The sequence below is a fragment of the Brachyistius frenatus genome, unplaced genomic scaffold (assembly GCF_029030835.1).
Source record: "Brachyistius frenatus isolate BFR_SWC_R1_liver_20210118 unplaced genomic scaffold, ASM2903083v1 Contig_279, whole genome shotgun sequence".
Taxonomy (NCBI): domain Eukaryota; kingdom Metazoa; phylum Chordata; class Actinopteri; family Embiotocidae; genus Brachyistius; species Brachyistius frenatus.
The window spans coordinates 21,459-48,516 of record NW_027210878.1 but is presented as its reverse complement, the minus strand read 5'-3'; the positions used below and the strand labels follow the sequence as shown (position 1 = coordinate 48,516).

General features: G+C 42.3%; 1 protein-coding gene across 2 annotated transcripts; it reads left to right on the top strand.

The window, feature by feature from the left end:
• The first annotated feature begins 416 nt into the window (after positions 1-416).
• pip5kl1 (phosphatidylinositol-4-phosphate 5-kinase-like 1) lies at positions 417-26,389 on the top strand. Of its 2 annotated transcripts, none has more exons than XM_069721967.1 (10): positions 417-515; positions 5,590-5,805; positions 16,701-16,751; positions 16,835-16,989; positions 17,380-17,504; positions 21,787-21,821; positions 21,913-21,968; positions 22,067-22,179; positions 22,427-22,589; positions 25,607-26,389. In XM_069721967.1, the coding sequence occupies exons 2-10, from the start codon at positions 5,590-5,592 to the stop codon at positions 26,040-26,042; spliced, it is 1,350 nt and encodes a 449-aa protein (XP_069578068.1). In that variant the 5' UTR covers positions 417-515; the 3' UTR covers positions 26,043-26,389. The 2 variants fall into 2 exon arrangements, with proteins under 2 accessions (XP_069578068.1, XP_069578069.1); XM_069721968.1 differs by lacking the exon at positions 417-515 and adding an exon at positions 5,109-5,179.
• The last annotated feature ends 669 nt before the right edge of the window (positions 26,390-27,058 follow it).

Genomic DNA, 27,058 nt, shown 5'->3' with positions numbered 1-27,058 from the left:
CCTGTGAAACCTGGACCTGTGAAACCTGGACCTGTGACACCTGGACCTGTGACACCTGAACCTGTGACACCTGGACCTGTGAAACCTGGACCTGTGAAACCTGGACCTGTGACACCTGGACCTCAGCCAGCAGGCAGCAGATAACTTCCTCAGTGAGAATGCTCCCATCATCCTAACAAACCCATATAATAATAAAAAAAAAAGGTTTTATCATTTAACCTTTTATTGTATTTATTTAGTCTCGACACAGTCACATTGATATAACACATTGTATACATATTTATTTTATTTGTATTATTATTAAAGTTCCTGGATCGCTGCAGCTGGTCCGTGACGTCGCCTCCAGCTGGTCAGACCAGTTGCAGCGGATGGGAGTGGCCGCAGGGTGAGCCAGGCTCACTGTCATCACACGGCCAGTCAGCAGGCTGGATTTTGACACACACACGGACACACACACGGACACACACACGGACAGAGACCGACTGCGCACCGACCCGCTGCTCTGCGTCCACGAGGCAAGTAGGCTAAAAACCATAATAATCTGAGGATGACAGCTTTGATATGCAACGCTACATTATGATGAGCACTTTTCATGTCAGCACAAATATTCTTCTTCCGTTTTTTACCCATATCACTTCTACAGATAACGGACTTTAACATCTTCAAAGAATAATCCTGCTGCTTCAGGTCAGGGAGTTGTAACTGCTGAAGATGAAGATGATCAGGTCCACATGTAGGCTGCTGTGTCACGATGGGTGATGTCATTAAACACAATCAAAGTGTTGTTCTCCGCGGCTACTGATAAACAGCACGGAGGCATTTCATCAGGCTCATTTAAAGCTCAAATTATCCCTCGAAGCAATTACTACGATCCTGCATGACAGCAGGGAATAATGTGGAGGGCCATCTGAAAACATCCTCATCATGAATGAGATATGAGGAGCAGCAACATGAGCAGCGGCATCACGGTGCAGTGAAAGAGTTTTATTGAACTGGTTGTGAATCAGACAGCTGGTGCGCGTCATGACGCGGTAGCCAATCTCAGCCGTAAAATATAAAAGGCACTTGGGTTAAATACAAATGAATTGTAATTAAATCACAAATATAACAATTTAAAAGCCTTTTCAGCCACTCATCTAGTTCAGTAATCTAGCAGGTTCAGGGACATTTACACACAGCAGCGGGGGCCTTTGAATTGATGATTGCAAAATAGATTAGGCACACTTAAAGCTCCTAATGCAGTGTATTTATTGGAAGAGTTATATATAATGTTAGTTACTCATTCCCAAGACAATTTAATATCATCAGCCCGTGGAAACAGTAGCCAAGTCTTCTTACTTCATTTTCTAAATTTGTCATGGATTCCTGGTAATGTGATATTTTCTGAAATACTTTTTTTTAGAAACAAATGAAGGCAAAACAAAACTAAAACAGAAATAATTTTTTAAAAAACAACTCACTTATTTATATAGATATTTAAGGTATTTATGAAGGTAAATCAGGTAGTGCCATTGTTCCTGACTTCAGTGATGATTGATTAAGCGTTGTAAAAATACATTATTGGCTATAGAATAGGATCTTGGATAACTTAAAATGACGACACCTAAACTCAGAAGGCTGGTTATTATTGTTATTTTGTGTGTGTAACGGTGAGATTAAGGAACAGCATTGGGGAATTACATTCATGGCAAAATTGAGATGATTTAGTAGTAGTAGTACACTGGAGTGGAAAGACTGAGTGATTAAATGGATGTACTGCAGTTTTTTAAGAGGAAGTGAAGCTTTATTTAGCAGCTGTCAAGAATAATGTCGAGAAACCTGTTGTGGGATCAAACAGTGAGTTTTATGCAACCAGCTCATTTCCTGCTGTGGACGGATGGAAGTCTTGGCCAGACTGATTTTCGATGTGCTTCACTGCACGCGTCGCGTATGAGGAGGAAATGGCAATTAGAGTTAAGTGTAAATGCTTTTATTGTAAGTCTAAAGTATAGATTAAGGGCAGGTGCCTGGAGATAGCATCACTGTACTGATAGCATCACTGTACTTCAGAGTTAAAGCTCCGATGAGATAACCATCGACTCCCAAGGCCACCAAGAGTCATCGTGGACTTTAGATGTGCGAGGGTCAGATGAAGGTCAATGAAATTATCGTAGAAGCTATTTATTTTACCCTCACATTCAGCAGTAATATGTTTTAAGTGAGTGTCCTTACTTTACAAAACGTGGAGCGCAATCAAGATATATTAGCAGCCTGGACAATGTGAGACGAGCAGATTGTTTTGTCCTGGTGAGGTTCAGGGTTCATAGAGAAACCGACAGGAGCTGGGATTGAATAGAATAAGTGATCTTACAGAGTTTACAGTTTGGAAGCCTGCAGACCAGGAGCTGTATGTGATGAGCCCAAAGCTGCAGTCTGGTGAGAAGCAATGCGGGGTTTGGACAAGGACGCAGGGTTTGTCAGAATTGGAGGTGACTTGATCGCAACCAGAATTTTAAATTGGCACCACGTTGCGCATCAGGAGGTCTGAAAGACAGAATTATAATGGTATTTCTTCTGCTGTGCCTTGGTCACGTTGTATTTGTTCCTTTTTGGCATCATGAATCACCCCGATAACCTGGTATGGAAAGAGCAGAGAAGAGGACCAGCAGTGTGGCAGAGTGCATGAAAAAGTCACCAGTACACCGAAGAGTGAAGTGCAGAAATAGCAGTGGTGCGTACCAGTGTACCGTTGGAGCCCTAACTATCGTACTCTAAGAAAAGTAGGAGAAATAGGAGGAAGCAATAGAAACAGACATTACATCGAGGATGAGGTTTGGCCACAGCTGTCTGAGCAAACATTAAAAATAACCAAGTAAGCATGCTATGCTACAGGTAGATATAAACCCAACAGGAAACAGCGTATGTGTTTATATACTGTTCTATATATCAACAGGAGAGATGTACTTAGATTTGCACTCCAAAGGAATTACATAAATGGTTTAGAGGAGGTCAGGTGATGTCGGCTACAGAGCTATTTTCAGGTTTTTAGAAAACATCACTCATTGGTTAGTGAGTTCAGTTATTGGCCGGCGCCATCTTGTTAATTGGAGCCAAAAGTGGCCATATTTGGACAAATTGGGGGGAGGAAGCGGTGGATCAGACTCATAGCCTGACTGCACCACAGGCCTGTCAATCAAACAGCCACACTCCCCCCCAAAAACACTTCTGGAGGCTTATTTTCTAATGACAGGATCATTTTCAGATGGACCACCAGAAAACGAATAAGGAGCAACGTTAGCTAACAACACCGAGATAACTGCGCAAAAAAATGTGTTGACTTCAGGAGAGAAGTTGAATGGGAGTCTATGGAGCCGGAGGCTTTTTGGAGCCGACCTCTAGTGGCACTCGCTGGTATTGCAGCTGAAGACACTTCTGGATCAGAACCGTTTTACAGACCCAGAAGATTCATCCACTCTTACACACAGTCTGTGGAAAACAAATTATTATACAGCCATTCTGATCCACACTAGTCAGACGGTCACATTCACCTGCTTTGTTTGCTCGGGAACATGTGATATCAAGACACATGAATCTGATGCCATGAATAACCACCTTAGGCTTTTCTCATAATTATGAGGTCTGTTCATGTAATTATGAAACAGAAAATCATAAAAACAATGTACGGTCTTGATTTTTATGTCTGTAATGTCATACATTGTGCTTCCGTTAAAACAAATACCTTGCATTGGTTTGAATTACACCAACAACAAAAGCACACTGTGGAATAGGCTGTTTGTAACTGTCAGAGAGTCAATAGCAATTTCATACTAATGCTGTTTATTACTATTTTTATAGTACACATTTTGACAACTCTAGTTTGAAATTGATGGCTGTAACACTCTCAAGCACAGGGCAGAAAGTTGGGGTTACATATTGGAATTCAATTCGTTGTTAATTTGAAAACATTGATTTTTGCTGATTTAAATCTTAGAGTGAAACTTATTAACGTAGATATAAACACACTGTGCATCATGCTTGAGAGGCTAACCTTATCTCAAGTCTTTCAAACTAGTATGTTTAATATAGAAGAATAAAATGTATCTTTTCTAAATTGCTTTACCTTAATAACAAAAGGCAGCATCGGGAACAGAGTGATTCTAATCGAGAGTTTTCTTTGTCGAGATCAGGTGTTTCTTCTTTAAATCATCGCCTTGTACCAAGAAATATTTACTATAATGTAACATTATAGATGGAGTGTGTTCAACCCCACCAGTCCAAATACTCAAGAACATCAGACCATCCAACAGCATGACACGGGATTGTGACCACGCAAATGCAAAGTTTAGCTGTCAGCTGGTAAAGAACGTAGAGAAGAAGGTGAAAGGAGCATTGCATCATGTCTGCATGAGCTTCCTAATAGCATCGCTGGCTGACCTCCAAAAGTGCTTCATAATATGATGTGATTGCATCGGCAGCTCGAGCATTAGCTCGAGCTCATAAGAAATAAAAACCAGACATCATAACTAAACCAGAGGACTGGTACTGATGTTACTAATGTACACTAGACAGAAATGCTTCATCATCCCAATTTCATAGTAATCACCAACTATTTTCATAATCAAATAATTGTCATTATTAAAAAATAAAATCCAAAATGTTTGCTTCTTCAAGGCTCTCCATTTGTTGCCAGCCTTGGTCTTACATTACTGGAAATTTAATATCGTGGAGTTTTGTATGATAAACAACCTATGGTGAATATTATCTACAAATTAATCTATAATTACATTACACCAGAACATTAAATGGTCAATTCATCCTGATATGGAAAAAGAAAAGCGTTAACCATAAATATATATTTGACTTAAAAAAGAATGTTCAGTAATATCCTTCACCAGCGTGATTTTTCCAGATGAGTCACCATGAACACTGCTGTGTTCATCATAGTGAAGTAACACGAGACCCAGAACACAAAACCGTGGCTCACTCATGTATTTTTAGTTTTTGTACAACAATGGAGCTCTATGGCACAGCGCTGTGTATTAGCCTTTGATACACAAAATACCTTCTGTGTTGGTTTTATTAACAATAACAAAAGCATAGAATACTGCATTGAAGTGCTCTGTGGATTTCTCTGTAAAGATGAATGGTCGGAGAGCATCTTCAGGAAATAAGCAGTTTCTGCTGAGAGGGATTTGAGCAGGTTTGGTTTTAATATTTTACAGAATTTTGCTTTTGCATCTGTTCCTCTTTCTGTCTGTCTTATACTTCTGTTTTTTTTTGTTCTCCATTCACTGTAATAAATGTAGACATACATTTAAAATCTGTTTTAAAGAAGAGATGCGGTCGTCTGACGACCAGGATTATGGCATTAAACACAACAAAGCCCACGAAGCTTTCATCTCTTTGTGTTGGTCTCCATAGTTACCCTGGTAAAGACTCAACTAACAGTTAGCTGTCTTTTTGTGTTTGTCACTGGCCTCTCTGGCCTCTACTTACTCTTTGGTTGCTATTTACTGGAGCTTTGAAAACCTCCTTTGCGTTGACAGTGCAGCGTCAGGTGACTGCGCAGCGCTCACACGTTCCGGCTCCGTCTATTTTTCTGGATCCCAGATGGAGATGTCGGCGGCTGCAGGTGGTCCGGGGACGTCCGGTCGCCGTCAGCGCTCTGGCACCGTGAAGAGGAGAAGGTGGGGAGGTTTGAGGCAGCAGTGGAAACTTCTGGGCTTGTTCGAGATAGATCAGCAGCATGAGTTCTACGGCCTGACCTGCATGATGAAGGAGGGGTTGGCTGCAGCCATCCAAAGCACCGTTGACAGCGCACCAACCGTGAGTCAGCAGAGGCAACATTTCAATCAGACGCTTGTGTACCTACATACAAATTTGACTTCAGTTTCACTGGTAGAATATAGTTCATTAATATTACAGATCTTCATCAAAGGTGTCATTCGAACCCATAATAACTGCTCAGGACCTAAACATGTTTCAAAACCCAGCTGATGTATTGGCTTATTAAAAACAAGCTGGCGACGGGCATTTGGACTGTGGCCCCCGTGGATGGGGGCCCGAGGGGCAGCGTTTGGTAACAGCAGCGTTCTGTAGGGAGAGATGTCACTCAAAGATAACTGTCTGAGGTGAGAGGGACAACTGCTTGTTGGTGTTGCTGATTTGGCTTCTTGTCAGCAGTTGGAGCTGCTGCAGTGACAGAGCTCATGGAAATGATTTACCCGCTTTTAGTATAACCCATTTCCAAAAAAAGGTGGGACGCTGTGTGAATGCAATGATTTGCAAATCGCATAAACCCATATTTAAATGAAAATAGACAACATATCAAATGTTGAAATGGAGAAATGCTGTTGTTTCATGAAAAAATATGTGCTATTTTTTTATTTGAGGCCAGCAACAATCTAAGAATAATGTTCCTCAACGTAAAACTACAAAGAATTAGTGGATTTCATCGTCTACGGTTCATAATATCATTAAAAGATTCAGAGAATCTGGAGAAATCTCTGAACACAAGGGACAAGGCTGGAAACCAATATTGGATGGTGGTGATCTTCGGGCCCTCAGGCAGCACTGCATTAAAAACACACTATTCTGGAGTGGAAATCACTGCATGGGCTCAGGAACACTTGTGAAAACCATCGTCTGTGAACACAGTTCATCGCTGCGTCCACAAATGCTGTTAAAACTCTCCAAAGAAGAAACCAGATAGAAACATGATCCAGAAACACCGCCGCCTTCTCTGGACCGAGATCATTGAAGATGGACTGAGGTGAAGTGGACAACTGTCCTGAGGTCTGATGGATCACAATCTGAGATTCTGTTTGGAAATCATGGACGCTGCATCCTCCAGGTTAAAGAGGAGAGGGACCATCCAGCTTGTCATCAGCTCAGTTCTAAAGCCAGCATCTGTGATGGTACAGGGATGCATTAGTGCACATGGCATGGGTAGCTTGAACATCTGGAAGGAAGCATTAATGCTGAATGATATATTCAGGTTTTGGAGCAACATATGCTGCCATCCAGACAACGTCTCTTTCAGGGAAGGTCTTGTTTATTTCAGCAGAACAACGTCCAACCACATCACCATTTTTATGTTAAAAGAAGAGGTGATGCAAAACATGGTAATCATGCCCCTGTCACAACTTTTTTGAAACGTGTTGCTGGCATTAAATTCAAAATAAGCATATAGTTTTCAGAAAACAATCAAATTTCTCAGTTTCAACATTTGATATGTGATCTTTTTGTCTATTTGCAAATAAATATGGGTTTACATGATTTGCAAATCATTGCATTCTGTTTTAATTTGCATTTAACAGCGTCCCAACGTTTTTGGAAACGGGGTTGTATCTTTAAAGCTACAGTACAGAACTTTCGCCTCCACCAATACATTGCTACTGTTGCTTGGATACACAATTTACGGCCATGGATGAATTTGTTGGTACCCTTCCACAAAGAAAACAACAATTTTCTCTGAAATAACTTGAAACTGACAGAAGTAATCGGCATCCATTATTGTTTATTTTATATCTAATACAAATTTGACTTTGCTTTTGCTTTTTGATTCAACAGAATATTGTAAATAATAAAACAAACGAATGGACAGTGGCATGAGTGGGAGCGGGTTGCGATTGATGTATGCAGTACTTGAGCACAGGACAAAGACTTGATTCACTGGGCCTCGAGGATGAGAGATGGATCAGGATGGATATGAAAGGTTAATGCAAACAAAGCCCATCTACCTAATATTTAAATGATGTGAAGGGAAATGCTGCTCTGAACTGCAGTGGAAACAGCGCCAATTGGTAGAGCGTAAGATGAGAATCTTGGGGGTGACAGGCCTCTGGCTTAAAGTAACAAGTGAAGGCAATTACCAAACCAATACTTAGTGATCTGGAAACCATTTCCCAATCAAATGAGAGGGTGTTTCTTCAGTGAAGACCCACATGAGCATACTGGAGAATGGACAGAACTTACTGTCATATCCCCAAATAGAACCCCCCAAAGACTTTGGAGGGAGCTGTGCGATTGGGAAGTTGCTGATGTCTCATGGTGGCACTAGAATGAATGAAATGCCATTCTAGTCAAAAGCCAGATCTGACGAGCAGCCCTCGTCAAGGGTAACCGGATCGGGTCGGTGTTTGGCGCTAAAGGTGAGATATAAGAGGCGGTACGTAAAGGACCTGCTTTGGGGTAGGCCCCTCATGTTGAAGGTGAAATGTCCAAGGGTGAAATGTCCAAAGAGGGACAAGAGGTCACGTTTGGTGATGGAATCATGAGGGAACCAATTGATCACAGATTTAAGCCGAGACAATTTATCTGATGGAAGGGATGCTTTCATTTTTGCGTCGTGCAGCATAATAATGAGAAACTCCAAGCAAGTGGAGGGGCCGGTAGTTTTCTCAGGTGACGGGGGGGCTACTGAGTGATTAATACAGGGTGATGAGTTTAGGTAGCGTCTTGGATTTGGAGATGGTAAAATATATAACTATAAAATTGTTGAGAACATGAAGGACGAATAAAAGGTGGATGTTTTTAAGCAGGATCCAGCACAGAGGGAATTGAAACCATTGGGACATCTCTGACAACCGAATGTGAGGCAGACGGTGAAGGACCAGGTTGCTCCGAGCATGGCCACTGGGATGGATGAATTGGTGTAACTTTGAAGGCGTCTCATAAGTTGACTTTGCCCAGCCAGACACCGGGCTCAGTGATTTTGATATGTTTTATGGCTCTTCGATGGATGTGTTTGTCATTGCGTGGTGTGGACATGTCAAGGACTCGCCTCTTCTTCTCTAAATTTACACATGTAGCTACTCCAGGCGGGTTTGTGCGAAGAAAATAGGAAAGACAGGATGCTTACAGGGACTGATCATGAAGCCTTTATTGACCTCTTTCTCTTGAAGAGAAGAAACTATGGGTCGTTAAGTACTGACTACAGATGTTTGGAGACATGCGTTGTGACAGGCGCAAGTGAGGGGTGAGGGTGATCTGAGAGTGCTGAGGCTAATGAGGGAGTCTTAATGGAAGTAGATGGATGATTTTGGAGTTCTAGAAAGGCTTTATCAGTTGGGAGTATTTCGGTGGGGGAGTTTGCTTGGTGAACATATCTGGGGTAAACAGACTTTGAATGGGGTCTCTGCATAACCTCATCAGTCTATTGTGGTATTGTGAGAAAAGAAGCCGGTGAGTGAACCTGGCTCAGTTTCATCATTGAACTGCAGTAAACTTCCAATTTTGTAGCGGCCAGTGAGACTTCTGCACCTGTCAACAGGTGCTCTACCTGAGCAAACTGCTCCAGATGTTTCAGGTTTGAAGAGTGCCATCCACGAGACACTGACGACTTATTGTACACCATCACTCTGTTCCATCTGGGGTCCACTTTCCTTTTGTTGCTGTGTCCAGGGAGTTTGGTTACAGTCCAATGGACCATAGACTTGTCAGTAGTATTGGCAGCTGTAGTCATAGCAACATGAGGCTGCTTGGAGATGGTTTTTACCTTTATCATGCTTGTCCATAATTTTTTCATTGTGTTTTTTATTCAGCATAAATAAGGCGAAAAGTATTGGTATTAGTACAGAACCCTGTTGAAGTCCATGACTAACATTTGTGTGCATGAAAGAGTTGGAATCTATGTAATAAATATGATTTAAATCAGCCTACTCCTTAAATCCCACTGGCATGTTCCAGGCTCTGTAATAAGATGTTGTGATCATTCGGAGAAAAGTGAAATATAAATCAGGTCTAACAGATATTTCTAAAGCTACTGTACTGATTATATATCTGTGACAGCTTTTGAAAGGATGAGATCAATTATTTAATTGGGATTAATACTTTCAATTTCATTTGCAAAGAATCTAATGAAGTCAATACTACTGATAACTTAAGCATTACAAAACTCAACAGAGCTACAGGTCTTTGTTTGACAGGCTACAGTGCTTAAAAGAAACCTGGGGTTGTTCTTGCTCTCTGTTAATGATGAATAATACGTGGTTCTAGCATTATGGAGGGACTTCTTACATGTTATAAGATTTGACAGGCCAGTTGAATTTCTTTGAAATTAGGGGAACGCTACTTCCTTTCCAGTTTTTGCAATCTCTGCTTCAAAGAGCACATTTGTGATTGTACCAAGGAGCTGATTCACTACTTTCTTTTTCAAATGTGCAACATTGTCAAATATTGTATGCAGTGAAGCTGGAGCACTGTTATTCCCTGAATGCTCTGTAGTTTGATAAATATGTTTTATTGTTGCAGGCACAAATGCTTGTGAAAGTTTTATTTTGACACCTGTAGTGTGTGCAGCACTGTAAACTGCATAGAGTCCCGCATCCAATCCAAATTATTCTCTTGTGTGTATCACTCAGAAAGCAATGGCTGTGAGTGTTACATGTTCTTCACATGTTAAAAAATTGAGACTAATTTGGTGCGTCCAGACATCACCAACCTCTCTGCATTGGTTGCTGTGGTAACGACGTGCGCGCAGCTACACTGGTGAAGCGGCTGTCCAACACAGACGCTGCTGGCACGGAAGCAGCAGCAAACAGTTTATTTCTGCTTCGGTCCGTGGACTGTTGTTATCGTTGTGCACTAGTGTAAAAATCTACACTTTCTGATAGCGCTCTGTTAGCGGTAGCGTAGATTCTGCTCACTCTGTCTCTCTGAAAATGACGTTGTCCCCGTGTGTCATGAAGCCAATGCTGCAAGAAATCCAATCTGAGCCAGCAGAGCATCCGCACCGAGACGCTGTAGAAACCCGATTGGAAACGCATATTAAACCACCAACAAAATGTGGTTTTGATTTTCAAAAATGAATCTGGATACAATCTGGATATTGGATGTGGGTTGACAGTCTGAACATAGCCTTTATGTGTTATAGTCTATATTTCATATACTTATATGCTATAGACGTGGATAAAGTGGTTGGTACCCTCAACAGCTCACTGAAAATATGTTTCATTCTTCCTTAAAAGTGCTGAAATTTAAAGCAACTATCTCTTCTATACATGGATGCCTTTGGTATGACATAGAGTGAAGCAAAGAAAGTGTGAAAAAATATAAATGCTGCTTCTTAGTAAATGATAAACGATGCTCTATACAGAGTATTCTGAAATGGCCTCGACAGATTTATTGGTATCCCTAGAAGATTATAAATAATTGGATTATAGTGATATTCAAACTAACTATTTTTATTTTACTGTTACTATCACAGTGACTTCAGTCTTTTAGTCATTCAGCCTATTCAGTGGTGAACGGTGGTCGTTGGTGTGTACGCCACGCTGAACGTGGACCAGAGACAGCAAAGGAGAGAGTTATCAGAGAAGATAAGAAGGGAAATTATAGACGAGCTTGTCAAATGTAAAGGCTATAAGACCATCTCCAAACACTTCATGTTCAGCAAACAAATATTAGAAAATATTATGAAGAAGTGTAAGGTCCATGGGACTGTAGTCAACATCCTTCAACCTCCTTTTCATGAAGGAAATCGACCCCGGATTGAACAGAAAGATGGTGTGGATGGTAAACAAAGAGTGAAAGGAAACTTCTACTGAACTCCAAGATCATCAGATCAGTGCCACGTCAATGGGCTCCATGGAAGAAGACCCAGCAGGACTCCACAGTTGAAAGGAGAAAAACAGACAGGAATTTGCTTACATGTATATTGACAAACTACAATGTTTCTGGGAGAATATTCTCTGGACAGATGAGGCAAAACTGGAGCTTTTGTGGAGAGTTAAATCAGCTCTGTGTTCACATTAGAAAGATAAAGTTTTCCAAGAACAAAAAGATCACCATACCTACTGTGAGAAATGGAGGACACGATGCTTTAGGGCTGTTTTGCTGAGTCTTGCACAGGAACTTCAAATCTGTGCAGGGCGCCACGAAATGTCAAGAACATCCGTCATTCTGGAGCGAAAAGTGCTGCCCGTTGTCAGAAAGCTCTGTCTCAGTCACTCATGAGTCCTCCAACAGCCCAAGACCCAGACACACCCCTAAAACAACCCAGGAATGGCTCAGAACAAAATAGAAGATGTACAGGACGGTTATGTCATCGGTGTGACCCTTCACCTACTGATGCTTATTGTTCCATATGAATTTGAAGAGACACCAAATTTTATCTTTACATTTCATTACATTATTACATTACATTTCATTTATCTGACTCTTTTATCCAAAGCAACTTACAATAAGTTCATTTCAACCATGAGGGTACAAAACCAGAACAACAAGAATCAAGAAAATACAATTTCTTCAAGAAAGCCAAACTATAAAGTTCTATCAGTAAGTTCTATTTTAAGATACTAAAGTTCTGCTGTTCAAGATAAAGGAGGAAGAGGAGGAGGAGGTGTGTTTTTAGTTTGTGGTGGAAGATGTTCAAAGTTTCTGCTGTCCTGATGTCGGTGGGGAGCTCATTCTACCATTTAGGAGTCAGGACAGAGGAGGAGGAGGAGGAGGAGGAGGAAGAGGAGGAGGAGGAGCGGAGTAGTGTGAGTGAATCTAGGAGGTTAAAGACCAGTCGAGCTGCTGCATTCTGGATGAGCTGCAGAGGTCAGATGGTACTAACAGGTAGACCTGCCAGGAGGGAGTTACAGTAGTCTAGATGTGAGATGACCAGAACCTGGACCAGAACCTGAACCAGAATCTGGACCAGAGCCTGGACCAGAACCTGGACCAGAACCTGGACCAGAACCTGGACCAGAACCTGCACCTCCTTCTGAGTGAGAAGAGGACGTATTCTCCTGATGTTGTGCAGCATGTATCTACAGGAACGTGTTGTTGCAGTGATGTTGGCAGTAAGAGAGAGTTGACTGTCGAGTGTCTCCGAGGTTCTTATCAGTCAGGGTCGGGATAACAGAGTTGTTGAAGGTAGTAGTCAGGTCGAGGGTGGTCTTCAGTTAACCTACAATTGCAGAGCAGCTGTTCATGAGAGTTCAAGGCCATACTGAAGCAACATGTCAATGGGCAGTGGATGATAGGGGAAAAAGGTTGTGAGCTGTAGTAAACAAAAATATCTGGTCAACATCCATTAACCATCAACACTCAATGAGCTGAAGTTGCCTTGTCGATCAAATACAAATACGAACAGTGCAAAAAAATGAAATTTTTAAAAGAACGCAAGCATGCTCATTTTAAAACATCAATACCCTCGATCAAAAAAGAAAACAAGAAAAACAACAAGAAAAACTAAACACTCATCACCAGTTCACTGGTATTTGGGCAGGACCAGCTAATGAAATCGTTCACCTCCACGGTCACTCCTCTACTGGAGTCACACCTTCAGGCTCACTATCTGCTGCCTGTGTACTGCAGTTAGCATGTAGCAAATAAGATGGCCCTCTTCCTAAAGCAGCTTTAAAACCAATTTTCTGGTCTTATAATGGTGCAGGTGAGCTACCATGGGGGGCATTTGTAGGTGGTAGTGGAAGCAGAGCATGGTGCAGGCAATCAGCCTGTGGTTTGTGGGTGAAGCTGTCTTTTCCTGAAATTATGTAAGAACAGACTCAGTGAAAATAGTAGGACTGCCTTTTTTAAGATTTTTTTTTGGAAGTCCCACCGCTCTATGTTTTTTGATGCTGAGACCTGTTTTCCTGGTCATTCATCTGGGCTCAGAAATGATTTTTCTTGGCTTGCAGTGACGCTTTTGACCCATAGAGCTGTGATGCAGTTATATAAATTGCAGTCAGGATAAGACAATACACTCACTTTTCTGTTTGCTGTTGGGTAACAGAATTGTGCAACTTGGCCAAAATCTCTGGCACATTGGCGAGACGTCAGATCACATACCATCAATCTGCTCTTCCACGTAACCTGGGAGGACCACGCATGCTTTGTAAAACATAGTATGGCCAGGGGGAGCTGGCCCAAAAAAGATTGAGAACCACTGATTTAGAACAATGAATGAACAGTGGTGTCCAATGTCAAAATCAAATGTTTTGTTGACCCATCCGTCTACCCTGACCTCTCCCTATTACCATCTGACTTCCTCCTTAGCTCTCATCATATATACTATGGCCACTAGAGGGTGCTTTCACTTGTCATTTTGGGGTATTTGACTAATGCTGGGTCCAAACTATACAATAATAGCTCAACCTAATAGACATTTGACGTTAGGACTGACAATGGTCAATGGTTTTATCCCATGTGGTGTCTCATAGTTGACGCGTTCCTGGACACGTTCCCACATCCTGACAAAAAGACTAGCTTAGAAAATAATTTCTAACCTTCTCTTGCCTTATATGTCCTGTGATTTTGATCTTACATGCACAACATGGCAATACACATGCATGTCCTCCTAATGCAAACCAAAATCTTTTTTTTTTTTTTTTTTTGAACACAAGACAGCCAGTATCATGTACACTACTTTAGACACCATTTTTTTTTACATTCTTGTTTCCAGTAATCGATCTCTGACACCTTCCTGCTCATTACGTCACACAAGCCAGGAAAGACACTCACTTCCGATTGGTCGGGGACCAACTTGTACCCTGTTATCTCTCTTAGCCAAACCAAGAGACAAGAATTTATGCCTCAATAATCACCTGATCTAACACATTGACCATCTTATAAGAGACAAACATTTTGCAGTCTGGAACCTGGTACATGTCAGACAAATAGGCTGATGCAAGTATGTCTAAAGGACAAATAACAAAATGTTAAATCAGCACTAAAACTGACAGGAAAAAAGACCTTAAAATATGTAGTGCATTTGTTAGATTCCATAGATGAGCAGTGAAGTAGTTTAGCCTGCTTGGTATAAAAGACCCCACGAGTCCTCTTTGTTTCAGGAGAAATGGACCAAATGTAGCTTTCTTTTTCAGATTGTGAAAGGCAGATTTTTTTTGGACTACCACATAAGGTAAAAAATATTACATTTAGATATATACGGTTATGACCTTAAAAAAAATAATTTTGTGGTCAGTTTCTCACAGCCATAAAACCTGCAACTAAAGTCTCACTTTTATCCTATTTGACTGAGCTGTAATTATAATTACTCTAATTACATCTGGTAAGAACATATGATAAAACAAGCACCAGTTGGTAATTGCAACAGTTCTTTTCCTCCATCTGGTTTAAATGCAAAAACCGCACTGCTAGAGAGAGTGGTATGCAGTGTCCACTGTGCTGCTGCTGAATGAACAGTCACAGGGCAGTTCTACACACAGCAATGCACTACTGCTTAACCCTAATCCCAGTCAAATACGCTCTGCTGACTCAGCAGGTTGATGTATGACAGCCCTGTCTGTTGTGTTGTATCCACAGAGTTTCAAAAACATGACACACAGGCACTCACATACCTTTTACATTGAGCATGCAGTAGCTTGCAGACATTTATTTCCTTTTTACATATATTAAATATGTCACACTCATTGCATCATAATAAGGGTCTAGTTATTAAAGACAGAAAGCTGAATAATTGCCTTTCAACATTTGTTTTTTATTATGACACTGGATATGCATATGTAAAAAAGCAGCAGCTATTTATACAAATTTCCATTGATTTCCATTTCCCCATCCCACCTTAACTCTCCCGTTGTCCTAGGGTCAAAATGATCTGCAGCTGTGTTCAACCAAGTTCTATTTTATTTTATTTTATTTTTATATTTTTTTATTTTTATTTTTATAGGAGGCTGTGAGAGTTTCTTTAAAGAAACCCTCACAGCCTCCTTGTCACCAATGATCCCCAAAAAATATTAAAAAAATAAAATAGAACTTGGTTGAACAGTGTTGCAATATCACTATTGCTACTTTTCCTCCATTTTATGTACACAAAACCTTGGTGTAGTCTTTTAAACAAGGAAAAAGGCCATTGGGCTGTTTAGTGTCTTCAAAAGGGGTCAAGAATTCCTAGTAATATAATTCTTAATGTACATGTCAGCATTGACTGTCACATAGGCAGCTAAACCCATGAACTAGAAATAATAATCATATACTGTACTTTTGAAGAAAGGGAGAGTAGTTACCCCGTTCTGTAAGAGGTCAGTTTGTGTCAGTATGTACACATGGATGATGTGTTTCCATACTTCAGCTCAGTCACGTGAACAGCTGGGTGCATGAGCACAGTTTGCCTGAGGAAGTGATGACACCGGGGGAAGACATGCTGATGGAGCGATGGAAGGTGCTTTGGGTAAAATACTGCTGGTAAACTTTGGAACCAAACATTCATGTAGACACTAGTTTGACACATATCACCTCCCTAAATGTTGTTGCAGACCAATTAGACCCCTTTGTGGCTTTATTCTTTAGAATAATGCGCATTCAGTTGAACACATTGTTCATGACTAGTCTGTGCTTGAGTTGTTAATACCATGAGATGTTGAAGAACTTCAGATTTTCTATTTGAGCATCTGTGAGATGAGCTGGAAGAAGTTTGGTCATCAGACTCATCAACTAATGAGGATGTGTAGAGTCCATGCCTCGAAGCCAGCTGTTTTCACTCATCAGTACAGCATCAGCTCTCCAGGGACACTCACAGTTTTTTCCGGCGTGCTTGGCAGGTTGGTTGTTCCATCATCTTTGGTGAACTTGCCCCAGTTCTTTTGAGAATTAGTCTGTCTCCCTGTCATCTATCACTTCATGTAATCCCATACGGACTCCGTGAGGTTGAGAACAAACCATCCGTGGCCTAAAACAGTCGTGTATATGTAACCGATTATTGAGCTTTGGTAATAAACGTTCAGGCCCTCTTGTTCTCAGTAACATCTGTGTTCTCTCTCCTGCCCTAGAATGAACTGTCAGATGATGATTTCACATTAGAGGTCACACAGATTCATAAGGTAGGTGCATGTGTGTAACTCAAGAACTAACAGCAGTCAAATGAATTATCGTAATAAAATCTGATTTTGTTTTGTATATATAGGATTTTACAATGGAGACGTTTGCAGGCCCGGTGTTCGCCAGCCTGCGTAGCTCTTTAGGAATAACAGAGCAGGAGTATCAGCAGTCGCTCTGCTCTGAAAACTGCTACCTTCAATTCATCAGCAACTCTAAAAGCAAGGCTGACTTCTTCCTGACGTGAGTCACCCTCCGTCAACCGTTTACTCACTTACACTCACTGTTCCAGTGTTTCCACGAGAGATGAAATGATTTTGATGAAATGATGAATCATTTGCCATTTGCCAAGTGCTAAATCTATCTCTAACCATTATGATTCCAACTCTAAACATAACCTTAACCCGAACCTCAACTGGAACCTTATCCCTTAACACCTTACCCAGAAATGACTAAAAGTCAACTTACACATGTAAAATCACAAATGTGTTTGAAAGCAAGGGGATGGACATCTAAATAATAGACAGGATGTAAAATCGAAATAACATTTCATTGTTTTTCATGAAAGGGTCAAACTTTGGGTTGTTGTATGATAGAAAAACATCGACTTACTCGTCGCTTTTGGACTTCTAGAAACGATAAACGCCTATTTTTGAAGACCCAGAACAAGAGGGAAATCAAATTCCTTCTGGCTAACCTGAAGATCTACATGGAGCATCTGAGGACATACCCGCATTCCCTGCTGGTCAAGTTCTTAGGTAATGCACACACTACTTACATATATACAAACAAATGAAAAAAATAGACTGAGGGATGATACTATAGAGAGATTTTGCTTACCAAATTTGAGAGGATCTGTCCACTGGGTTTTATGGTATGAATTGTTTGTATTTTTGGCGTACCTTAAATTAAGGCTCACAATTCCTGCTAAGCCTTATGCAACTTTTGATCAGTTTTGTCCAATAAAGATCTACTAGCAGCTGAAGTCCATCCATGGGTCCAGGAGAAGTAGGTTGCCGAGGGTTCATTGCCGGGTCAACAAGTCATACGAGGTCATACTAGTAGGGTAGATACTGAATTTGGCGGTGAAGGAATGATATTGGTGGTCGTGTGTTGCATGTATGAATTTATGTCTTTGAGCAAAGATAACGTTGCCAAAGTATGTAGACACAAATCATATTAGATTAAATGTTAAAGGGGTAGAGCAGGGGTGGTGGGTGTGAGTATAGAGGGGAGTAGTTCTGGGACGGTAGATAGATAGTTACTTTATTAATCCCACAAGGGTAATTTTTTTTTCGCAACAGCAGCATTATAGACACAGGTAAAGAAATAAAAATAACAGAGTAAAAAATATTAAATATTAAATCCACAATATATACAATAAAAATATTAATATTCAATGAAACTAACTAAACAGTAGTGCAAAGATTTAAGCAGCAAACATACAACCAACAGTGTTATTGTTGGGTGATGGATTTGACCACAGGTGATAAATTGTAAAGTCTTATTGCAGTGGGCAGGAATGATCTCCTTTATCAAGAATGATCTCCTGTATCTGGAATGATCTCCTGTATCAGGAATGATCTCCTGTATTAGGAATGATCTCCTGTATCTGGAATGATCTCCTGTATCAGGAATGATCTCCTGCATTAGGAATGATCTCCTGTATCTGGAATGATCTCCTGTATCTGGAATGATCTCCAGTATCAGGAATGATCTCCAGTATCTGGAATGATCTCCTGTGTCTGGAATGATCTCCTGTATCAGGAATGATCTCCTGTATCTTGAATGATCTCCTGTATCTGGAATGATCTCCTGTATCAGGAATGATCTCCTGTATCTGGAACGATCTCCTGTATCTTGAATGATCTCCTATATCTGGAATGATCTCCTGTATCAGGAATGATCTCCTGTATCTTGAATGATCTCCTATATCTGGAATGATCTCCTGTATCAGGAATGATCTCCTGTATCAGGAATGATCTCCTGTATCTTGAATGATCTCCTATATCTGGAATGATCTCCTGTATCAGGAATGATCTCCTGTATCTGGAACGATCTCCTGTATCTGGAATGATCGACCTCTCCCCCCCAGCAGACTACTAGAAGTACAGTTCACTGGCCACAACAGATGGTAGAACATCTCCAACATCTTGCTGCACACATTGAAGGATCAAAGTTTCCTCAAGAAAAAGAGTTGACTCATCCCCTTCTTGTAGACAATGTTGATGTTGGTCTTCCAGTTCAGTCTGTTGTCATGGAGACACCAGGTACTTGTACTCCTCCACCATGTCCACCTCCTCTCCCAGAACTCTCAGCGGTTGTGGAGCCGTCGTCTTCCTTCTGAAGTCAACCACCATCTCTCTGGTCTTGGCCACGTTCAGGAGGAGGTGATTTCTACCAGCCCACTCCACAAAGTCCTCCACTACTGCCCTGTACTCCTCCTCCCGTCCATCCCTTATACACCATCCACTGACTCCTCCTCCCGTCCATCCCTTATACACCGACCACTGACTCCTCCTCCCGTCCATCCCTTATACACCATCCACTGACTCCTCCTCCCGTCCATCCCTAATACACCGTCCACTGACTCCTCCTCCCATCCATCCCTTATACACCGTCCACTGACTCCTCCTCCCGTCCATCCCTTATGCACCGACCACTGACTCCTCCTCCCGTCCATCCCTTATACACCGACCACTGACTCCTCCTCCCGTCCATCCCTTATACACCGTCCACTGACTCCTCCTCCCGTCCATCCCTTATACACCGTCCACTGACTCCTCCTCCCGTCCATCCCTAATACACCGTCCACTGACTCCTCCTCCCGTCCATCCCTTATACACCGTCCACTGACTCCTCCTCCCGTCCATCCCTTATACACCGTCCACTGACTCCTCCTCCCGTCCATCCCTTATACACCGTCCACTGACTCCTCCTCCCGTCCATCCCTAATACACCGTCCACTGACTCCTCCTCCCGTCCATCCCTTATACACCGTCCACTGACTCCTCCTCCCGTCCATCCCTTATACACCGTCCACTGACTCCTCCTCCCGTCCATCCCTTATACACCGTCCCCTGACTCCTCCTCCCGTCCATCCCTTATACACCGTCCCCTGACTCCTCCTCCTGTCCATCCCTTATACACTGACCACTGCAGAGTCATCAGAGAACTTCTGCAGGTGTCTTGACTCTGAGTTGTTCTGGAAGTCAGTGGTGTAGAAGGTGAACAGGAAGGAGACAGAACAGTTCCCTGAGGAGCTCCAGTACCACTGACCACCGTATCAGACAGCACACTGCCCAGACGGACAAACTGTGGTCTGCCTGTCAGGTAGTCAGTGATCCAGGAGACGGTGGACGTGTCCACCTCCACCACCCGCAGCTTCTCACTCAGCAGCAGTGGTTGGATGGTGTTGAATGCACTGGAGAAATCAAAGAAAGTGATTCTCACAGAGTCACCGGTTCCATCCAGGTGAGACTGAGCTCGTTGCAGCAGGTAGATGATGGCGTCGTCCACTCCCACGAGGCTGGTACGCAAATTGCAGAGGGTCCAGAGAAGATTTCACCAGCGGCCTGAGGTGGGCCAAGACCAGCCTCTCCAGCACCTTCATCACATGAGATGTGAGGGCAACCGGTCGGTAGTCGTTGAGGCCAGATGGAGTCGTCTTCTTAGGGACTGGAACCAGGCAGGACGTCTTCCACAGCACCGGGACCTCCTCCTGCTTCAGGCTCAGGTTGAAGAGGTGTTGTAGGACCTCAGCCAGCTGGAGAGGTCTTCAGGACCACGGGGCTGATGCCGTCAGGTCTTCAGGACCACGGGGTCTATGCCGTCAGGTCTTCAGGGCCCGGGGCCGATGCCGTCAGGTCCTGTAGCCTTGTGCTGGTGGAGTCTCTCCAGCTGTCTCCTAACCTGGCCAGTCATCACAGAGAGAGGGGGGGGGGTCATGGCGTCGATGGCGGAAGAGCCCTTTGAAGTTGAGGACTCTGTGTCCATGCAGCTCACCAGGGAGGATAGAGGGGGGAGGGGGGAAGGCAGCAGAGGTGTTTGGGAGGTGTGAGGTGTGGAGGAGACAGATGAGGGCGGTGAACTAAAGTAGTACTGCTGTTGAGTCTTCCTGAGGTGTCGTGGGCCGAACTTGAGGAAACGCCGGTGAAGGGAGGAGCCCAGTTGATAACCTCAGTGAGATACTGCACACTCTCACCTTCTTGCTGAGGCTTTGTTATAGGTGGTTTCTACATTGGTACTTTAGCACAGCATGCATAGTGTTACTTAGTGAGATGTTTGGCAGAGATTGAGTCAGTTGACCCTTGCAGTGTTATTCTGCATTAATTTGGGAATTTGTGTGTTGTAAAACAGAAAAGGCTCAGTGTAACATACTTCTATTCTGACCGCCACCTCCATACTGCCAACAACCGATGGAAACCACCTGCAGCCCTCTGGGTGAATGTACCCCTTATCCCTGCTATCCACTGTGTTCAGAAAACAAGCCTGCAGACATTTTGAACCTTTCGTTCAAAGTTTCCTTAGCATCGTTTTGTAATGCAGTGTCAAACACACACTGCACTGACAACGCCACATGATGCGGTCAATGACCCATCAACATCTTACATCCCTAACAGACATATTTAAGGGACAAAATGACAAATTGTCAAGATTAGGAAGTATAATGGAGTTGGTTGCAGGGTGGTTGCAACTGGGGCAGATTGGGTAACAGACTTTTATATGCAGTCTGTGGTAACGGGAATCAGGTAAGATGGGCATGGCAGATTGGAGACCAGGCAGGGAGACTGGGGATTTATGGTGAGTGGAGGAAGTGACACAGAAACAAAGTAAATTTATGAGGCAGCCTGATCAAAACATTGCACTTATATTCATCAAGTGGCTGGAAACATGACTACAGTAAATGCTAATGTAAATGCATTACAGTAAATGCTTTGTCTGCTGGATGTTTAGATATGTTTTCCGTAGCTATATTATAAGAGATTAAGATACAAATTTATGTAATTGGAATAAGAGACATCTCCTTTTTTTTTTAAGGTGTTCACAGGATACAGATACCGTGCAGACAGAAGGTACAGATCATATTTTATCATTTTTCTTAACTAGAATTAGAGGATGTTACAAACATTAAAAATAAAAATTTGTTTCACTTGTCCTTTGCAGAAATACTTCATTGTTATGCAAAGTGTGTTTTATCCAGATGATCGAATCAATGCCAGGTAATTTTGGATTACCTGTGCTAGACATTTATAGCACGAGTAGTATTAGTACCACTGTAGCATGTTTGTGTGGTTTCATGTGTGTTTTGTGTTGCCAGGTATGATATTAAGGGCTGTGAGGTGAGTCGCTGGACAGAGCCGGCACCAGAGGGAAGCCAGATCATTGTAGTTCTCAAAGACCTAAACTTTGAAGGCCAATTCATCACTCTGGGTAAGGATGTTTTTATACAATATGCTGCAGGTCATATGCAACTGTGCATTAGTAGTTAGTGGAGCAAACTAGTGCAGTTAGTATATTGTTCATAACACTGTTCTATGTGCAAAGAAATGAAATGTCATTCTAATAAAAGTTAATCCTGATTTTGTCATGTTTTTGTTATGATATAAGGAGATTTACTGAATATTATAGCAGTGCATGTACTTCTGTACATGAATACATATTCTGTGAATGTGTGCAGACTGTCAGCGCCCCTGGCTCCTGCAGCAGGTTGAAATCGACACACACTTCCTCCGCAGGCTAAATGTGTTGGACTACAGTCTCCTCCTGGCCCAACAGCCATTACACCATGACGAGCGCCACCAGAGTCTCTCCTTTGCTACACTCATCATGAGAACCAAAAAGTCAGTATTTTTCCTGCCATTCATGGTTTGGTTTCTCCACATTTTATAGTCAGTGACCCTGGTTTTAGGACCCTGATTTGAAAAAAATCATTATTGAGATGAACACGTTGAAATCTATCCGGTAGATATGATTTTAATCCACGTGATGCAATATCTTTGATCCTAATGTTACAATCTCTGTAACGAAATCTTGTGATCATTTGTATCAAAAGCAGCACTGAGATCCAACAGGACAAGTAGAGAAAGAAGTTCATTGTCTGAAGCTATCAGAAGATTGTTAGAAACTGTTTCTGTGTTATGATGATTGATTGAAAATCTTCAAACACACCATTCCTCTGCAAATGGTCACATAAATGATTTGCATTGGCTTTTTCAAGGATTTTAGAGACAAAGGGCAGGTTGGATATAGGTCTGCAGTTTCCTAAAACAGCTGGATCAAGATTAGGCTTTTTAATTAAAAGTTTAATTACAGCAACTTTAAAAGCCTGCGGTACATAGCCTGTTGATAGAAATAAATTGATCTGATCTAATATTAAAAGGCTAATTAGGGGAAAAACATCCTTGAGCAGTCTTGTTGGGATGGATTCAAAAAGACAAGTTGATGATTTGGATGAAGTAATTGTTGCAGTTTGCTCAGCGAGATCAACGAGAGAATTGTTCTGAATTTAAATCAGGTCTCCACGGATGTTTCTGAGGCCCCTGAGCTTGGCGACATGTGACAGTGGTTGGAAGGGTAATTTGTCCCTATGTTGGGCCACCACATGAGAGAACAGAGGAGAGGCCAACATGAAAGACAAAGCCTGAACAAAGAGGCTGATGTGACGGAGAACACTGGTATCTCACTGTGGGCTACCCCACGCCGTGGTCACGACAGCACGCGTCGGTTAAATTCCAGAGGACAGCTTTGACCTGTTTTTCTTTCCGTGCAACCACTGTTGCTTCAAGGATAAGATGCAACAACGAACCTTTGAACTTTTGTTCTTTCCTAAGCCCAGGCCACCGTCCTAGCACTCGCTGGATGAGTCGAGGATCCAAGTGGAGCTTATGAGAAGGGAAGGTTAACCGCTCCCTCTTTGCCCACAGTCCACCTCGCTGTTTCCCCCACGGCCACACAGAGGACCGGCCGCCGCTCTGTTCACTATCAGGCGACATCACGGCCCGTTACTGCCTCCGAGCAGAGGAGAAACTCCTCTGACGTGCACAACAGACACTAACACACAAATCACGTATGCAAAACGATCTATAACAGGCTTCCTTTGTCTGGTAATTAATATGATAATAACAACATCTGTCCCAACTAGGCTGCACCACTATCAAGATGATCCACTTCTGTAGGAATAATGTTGATGTATATAATAAAGTAGATAATAATGGAATCACTTCCTTAAATTTGGTCACAGCATTTACAGATAGACATCGACTGTCATTAATATTTTTTCCCAAATGCCATTACCATTATTGTAAGTTCAAATATTATTAAAAATGGTCAGATAAAAGAGTGTATTGAGGATAACGTTCCTGCCATGCCCTATAAGGTTGCTAAACGGGATCTTTTTAAACTTGAAAAAATATAATGAAAAGCAGAATACATAAACTGAATGCTACGCATGCGTAATCGTAATTGCACGTTAGATTAAGGTTAGCAAGAGAACATGTAACACAGGTGCTTGAGTATAGTATTGTATTATAATTCTGTGGGAGTATTGAGTTCCTGTACAACCTTGGTGAGAGTTGTGTGCGCATTCTCAACACAAAGTCAAACATGTTTCGGGTGGGTCGTTGGCCTCCGCCAGAGTTGTCCCTTGTCTCCTAGCCTGTTTATGATTTTCATGAACAGGATTTCAATGCACAACTAGGGGGAGGAGACTACCCTGCTTTGGCCTTTAAAGGATTGCTTCTCTGCTATTTGCAGATGATGTGGTTCAGTTGTCTTCACTAAACCGTGACCCTCTACATCTACTGGGCTGGTTTGCAACTGTACGGATTAGTGTGGTGTCAGCAGTGAAGTAGGTGTTGTACCAGACTGTTTTGGTGAAAAGGGATTTACTTTCAAATTACCGTCAATGTTCTGACCTATGGTCATGAGCATGAGTTTGGTAGTGACCAAAAGAATGAAATTTCATTAGAACAATCAGCTGAAATTAGTTTCTTTGGCAGGGTGGACGGGCTCAGCCTCAGAGATAGGGTTGGTAGCTCTGTTATCCAAAGGAAACACAGAGTTGAGTTGCTGCTCCTTCGCATCAAAAAGAGGTGGTTGAAGCATCTCATTAGGATGCCTCCTGGGCACCTTCCATTGGACGTTTTTCCTGGCGCATCCAAGTGGTAGGAGCTCCAGGGGTGGGCCCAAAACATGCTAGAGGGATTATATATCTCATCTGGCCTCAGAATGCTGTGGGATACTGCCTGGAGGAGCTAGAAAATGTTGCTCGGGATATGGAAGTCTGGGCTAACTTGCTCGACTGGCTGTCACAGCAACCTAACCCAGGATAAGCAGAAGAAAATGGATGGATGATTACTCTCCCTCCCTCTGCTGGCTATTGGGATAATCTCCATGCAGCCGTCTCCAAATTCATTCAGAATGAATAGAATTCTTGGCAAAAATCTGAAACTGTCCAGCTGGAAAGATTAGATGGAGGTTACTACTGATCCCATACCTTAATCTTCAAGTGACTGTCTCATGGCGCACAATGGAGATAGAAATGGTGTATTCCTGGTCTTCAGCAGATATTCTATTTGCGAATATCTCTACCAGACAATGTCAGTTAAAGTTTGGACTGATTATAACTCAACTGATCCAGGTCTAGCACTCAGAAAGTTTTTGTTTCTTCAAGTTAAATCTTTTAAAATTGTATTTAGGTGCTACTATTTATCATACTACATATTATAGGTTGTAATATGACTTTGTTGTGCCACTAAGCTGTTTTGCCATCTGCCTGTCTACACACATTAAAACAGTTTACAACAAGGCTACATGATTGTTGTGACTCATTCTCTTCCCTGTGACTGTATCATTTTAGATCTGTGAATCCAGGCTCCAGCCCTATCCATGCAAACTTAGCTGCTGTTCCCGGAGCAGTCCTAGAAGACGACTCCATCCTTCCTTTATCTGAAACAGATTGCGGCCTAAAGCACGCCCAAGATACATCAAGCTGCAACTCTCCTCAAATGTGTCCAGAGCATGCTGGTCCAGTGAGCGACGCGGCCAAGCTACCAGACTTCAAGGCCCAAAACCGGCGTTTACTGCCCAACTTAAAGAATCCTCTACACATTGTTGATGGCCCTGAGCAGCGCTACTTCATCGGCATCATTGACATTTTCACAGTTTACAGTCTTAAGAAGAGGCTGGAGTATTTGTGGAAAAGGCTGAGACATCCCGGTCGATCCTTCTCTACCGTTAGTCCACAGACGTACTGCCTCAGGCTATGTCAGTGGGTACAGGACCACACCAAGTAGACCCTGAATGAGAGGTGGCATTGGATCTGTTCAAAAGTTCTAATCCACACATCAATCATCAGTATGGTCACAAGCATGCCTAACCTTGATGCCATTATATGTATGTCTTATTTCTGAGCCTGTTCTTGACACCTGGAGCACCAAAAATAAATTTTTGCAAGCGCCTTAAATAATATTTTGTAGAGAATTTATTATCATCCAATACAATGAAACTGGTGATATGCAAACAATAATTCCATGTGAGTTTACTAAATGAATTTGCTCATTTCTTGCTGCAACAGATATGTACGAGTCCTTTCTTTAAAACAGCCAAGTGGAAATAAATGACAAACAGGTGTTTAAACCCACTTTGTGTTCAAAGCTAAGAATTCTTCACCACCACAATCAGTCAGACACCATCCACCAGTACAACATCCACCAGTACACCATCCCACCAGTACACCATCCCACCAGTACACCATCCACCAGTACACCATCCACCAGTACACCATCCCACCAGTACACCATCCCACCAGTACACCATCCACCAGTACAACATCCATCAGTACACCATCCATCAGTACAACATCCACCAGTACACCATCCACCAGTATACCATCCCACCAGTACACCATCCCACCATCCCTGCAGTCCACCAGATGCCAAAACGACTTCACAGCTGAGCAGTAAGGTCTGTGGACAAGTGTACTCACTCACAATTCCCTGACTCCCTGTTGATCAGGTGTGGCCATGGACCACACAGTCTCTGTACTCACGTAGAAGTACAATTAACTGTCAAAGAATAAACGCGAGAAGCCAAAGTATCAGTATCAGATAATTTTATCAGATTTTCAGCATCAAACATAACCTTCCGGTCATATGTCTGTGAAATACTTATATGTCCTGCACACCTGTCTGCTCTCGTTTTCCATTTTTGGATCCACAGAACAAAGCATCACTCACCAAATTAGTTCTGCCTTCTAACAGTTAGAAATAAAAGAAAAAAAATATTTTCCATTCAGGACCTCCTGTCCCTC